This window comes from Aptenodytes forsteri, unplaced genomic scaffold (assembly GCF_000699145.1).
Source record: "Aptenodytes forsteri isolate BGI_AS27 unplaced genomic scaffold, ASM69914v1 Scaffold255, whole genome shotgun sequence".
NCBI classification, from domain to species: domain Eukaryota; kingdom Metazoa; phylum Chordata; class Aves; order Sphenisciformes; family Spheniscidae; genus Aptenodytes; species Aptenodytes forsteri.
This window is the reverse complement of record NW_008794888.1, coordinates 2,646,434-2,650,530: the sequence shown is the minus strand read 5'-3', so window position 1 is coordinate 2,650,530 and position 4,097 is coordinate 2,646,434. Positions and strand designations below refer to the sequence as shown.

Genomic DNA, 4,097 nt, shown 5'->3' with positions numbered 1-4,097 from the left:
AAGAGTGGTTAAACATTGGAACAGGCTGCCCAGGGAAGTGGTGGGTTCCCCATCCCTGGAGGTATTTAAAAGACGAGTAGATGAGGCACTTAGGGACATGGTTTAGTGGACATGGTGGTGTTGGGTCGACAGTTGGACTCGATGATCTTAGAGGTCTTTTCCAACCTCAATGATTCTATGATTCTATATTTTAATATTACAATAGAAGATTACTTTGTATTGTATGTGCTAAATTTAACTGTAAAAATTACAGCAATTATCAGAAAATCTGACAGAATATTCCCTAACTACTGTGAGACTCATTAGGTGGTCTTCATTACCAAATCCAAACACAGAATGTGAAAAATATTTTTATCTTTTAAAATATGATTTTAGTTCTATTCATTCTAACATGAAATTGTACTTTTTCCGATAATGTGGTTATTAGGGCACATCTAAATTTGCACTTGCACTGGGGTAAACTGAAATCATTCATGCTTGCACCATGATGATGGTGCAATGGAGATGACAGTCTAAAGCTGTATGACTTTAAACATAGCTACATCTGGAGAAGCTGAGAAACGTGTTTATATTCATTTTACAAGTTAAATATTAACAGTGCATGGGGTCTGAAAAATACTATTTTTTAAAAAAAATGGACTAACATACCTTATTAACAAGTACTATAACTTTTCCAGGCTCTGATGCTCTTTTCTTCTTATCCAAGTGATCTTTGGTTGTAAACAGCGCCACTCTGGTTTTACCACTGCCTGTAGGGAGACATATTATAATATTCTCCCCATTCAGTGCTGGCTTTGCAACTTCCATCTGGTAATCTCTCAGAATCAGATCTGGCTCAGGTGAAGCTCTGCTCTCCACTTCATCTTCATCTAAAGATACAAAGAAATATAAGTATCAAACAGGAGGCATAGAACATTTATCAGAATATTGAACAAATGTCAAAGGGAAAAAATATTAATTTACTATCAGAAGCATCTTCTGAATAAATAGAAACAGGGCATATTAGCATAGGCAATGCTGCTCTGTAGACCTGTGCAACTCTGGATCAGAACTGCTTACATCCAGTCACCAACCAGAGTAGGGGGAATAAGCCACAGTATGTCTTCACCCATCTATGTTGACATGAATATTACTATTTATGAATTCAAATGGTACAGTTCAGTAGCACTGGGACCAACAAAGGTTGTGTTCAGAGCTGCAGTATTTATAATCTAGCCAATCTTATGTGATGTTCTCTTTCATCAGTACTGAAATTTATTTGGTTGCAAGTGAGCTACCTTTTTAAATACTTCCCAGAGGATGAAAAAAAGGATGGAGCCATAGAAAGAAAAAGAGATAGGGACCACTTAAAAAATGATGAAGGGAATTATAAAGTATAAAGATCAAATAGATAAGAAAATTCAATTGCCCATACAAGATAGAGCTAACTGCAGAATGTATCACACCTATTCATGGTAGATTGCGCTGCTTCCAGACTGACTCATACATAATGCAATTGAGGTGTTCACTAAAAAGCCATATACATTTGCCACCCAAAGGCCAAAACCTTCCATCTATCATATAAAGCGCAATGGCAGAGAGTTCAGATCTGTGGCTCACAGGTGAAACAAACAACGTTCAAAAGTTAAAAGTGGAAAAATGCTGTTGCATTATTTCAGGCAGTAAGACAAGCATATCAAGTCTCTTGAGTTTACATATACTTAGGAAGTCAGAAATTATATACATTAATATCAGAAGGATCTGTTTCAATGGAGTTTTGGGCTTTTTTTTTTCCCTACAGATATGTTTAAATCACCCTCCAAGCATTAACTGTCCTCAGTGAAGAAAAGGCACAAATTCATTCTACTTGACTAAAAATGAGGGAAAAAGTTTTATTTCCTGATGATATCATTAAATGAAGAATCATGAGGATTTTATTATCACTGATACATTACACACAAAATAAGTGTATTTTTCTAGTATCCCTGATTCCATTAAATAAAATTAAACTAACAAAAAGTAATGAAGCTTGATAAAATACTGCTGATGGAAACATCCGAATGCCATTCTTAAGTGTTTTTTGCTTGTTTTGCCTTTTAGTGTGAGTGCAGTACTACCTGGAACACAGGCAAATTCACACCAGAGAGTACTTGCTGTTACTTATCTGACTTCTACTACTCTCTTTTGAGGAAGAACGTTGTTTGCTTTCTGGTTGGCTAAATTCAATAGTTCAATCATATTGAAACTAGCACTTTATCACCCATCTGTTTGGTTAAATTTCGGTTCCTTAACATCCTCAATTAACTGTACAGGCCTAAAAAATATTTAACTTAGCTCTCTCCTAGCTTCCTCAGCCCCTGTTTAGATAAAGGCTAATACAGGAATCTTTTCACAGGATATGATTCCATTAAAGAATTTTCATCGTGCACAGTATAACTTTAGGGAAGTTGTCTGCCTTCGTACAAGGCTCATATGAATTGCTGCTCTGGGCTAAAAGAAACATGATAATTATTCTTCCATTGTCCTAATTCCACCATTTTTCTTAAATGTAAAATGATCCTTGCACAGAAAACTGCGACTAAATCCACATGGTTCTTTGCATTAAAATCCAAATCATGTCAGTGCGTTAAGACACTATCCAAACATCTCTGTTAATACAACAGCCCTACTGCAAAATTTCAAATCATAATATCCATAAATATCACAAAGTCCATCTGTATCTCCTTAGCTTTTTTTCTCATGGTTGCTCTCACTGAGTTTACTAGGCATGATTAAAAAGCATGAATGTTTTTTAAAACATTTTAACTAGTTGTTTTTAAAGCCCACATGTAAACAGAACATATAGCAAGTAAACACTGCGAAAAAAATCTATCCTGCGTTCTTCACATAACTATATTTATTTTTTTCTGCTGGACTACTGGACATAGCCAATGCCCAATTTACTTAATGGGAGATTTTTCAGGAATCTTAAAGGATCAGGCCATACATATATATGTGCTGCCACATACCAGTAGCCTATATCAGCCTGACCAACTGATATAGTGTGACTGTCCACAGAACAGAGAAGTTTCTGTGCTCAGACATTTCATGTGACACAGTGAGGAAAAAAAATACAGTGTGACTGATGAGTCATCTCAGTTGATGCAGAAGTGCAAAGTATATTCTTCAGAGTTAGCAATACATAGACTAAAGTTCTAGCTATAGGGTAGCAATTTAGATCTGAGATATCCTGAATTTTCTCTGTACTTACAATATACATGGATTTTAATATTTGAAAAGCTTGAAACTATTTTAAAAGCATTTATAGTAAACACTTTGCAGGCATATGATACATAACATTTACATTGACTTTACCATCTAATACTAGCTTTATTAGGCAGAACTGGCCTGAAAGGTACCCGGATTGTTTCTAGCCCTTGCACAAGACACAGTCCCAACACAAACTTTATAAAGGCTAGATTCCAAAAGGTAACTGGTTCCTCTTGAATTCTGTGTAGGCAAGTGCAGGCTGTTCACCATGGTGGACAGCTGCAAATTCATTCTGCCTGAGGTCTAGGATTAAAAGAAAGAAGAAAAAAAAATTGGAATGTCTTTTACAACAGCAGTGTTTAATTGGGCTCAGAGTATATACGTAGCAAGTTCATATCTGTCTGCAAAGTATTATGTAAACATAGTCCAATATTAAGTTTAAAACTATATTTAGAACTTGCACATATGTTTAAATGTGAGATTTGCAAAGGTCTTCAGATAGTAACCTCCGTTGATTAGGTTGCTTTTACAAATAGGGCTACTAAATTACTTAGGTCCAAAGTGGACCTTCATTACCGTTCCGCAGGTACCCTGGAAATGCTTCTCCTCACCCTTAGATGCCTCTAAAGCATATAATCATAGAATCATAGAATAGTTTGGGTTGGAAGGGACCTCTAAAGGTCATCTAGTCCAAGCCCCTGCAAAAAGTAGGGACATCTTCAACTAGATCAGGTTGCTCAGAGCCCCGTCCAACCTGACCTTGAATGTTTCCAGGGATGGGGCACCTACTACCTCTCTGGACAACCTGTGACAGTGCTTCTCCACCCTCATTGTAAAAAATTTCTTCCTTATATCTAGTCTAAATCTAC

General features: G+C 36.3%; 1 protein-coding gene across 1 annotated transcript in view; it reads right to left on the bottom strand.

The window, feature by feature from the left end:
* IFIH1 (interferon induced with helicase C domain 1) overlaps positions 1-4,097 on the bottom strand; it is a 34,141-nt gene that overhangs the window by 16,916 nt on the left and 13,128 nt on the right. The window contains exon 5 of the mRNA XM_009274903.1: positions 649-869. Within this exon, the coding sequence (XP_009273178.1) occupies positions 649-869 (221 nt within the window). The remainder of the gene's footprint in view (positions 1-648; positions 870-4,097) is intronic.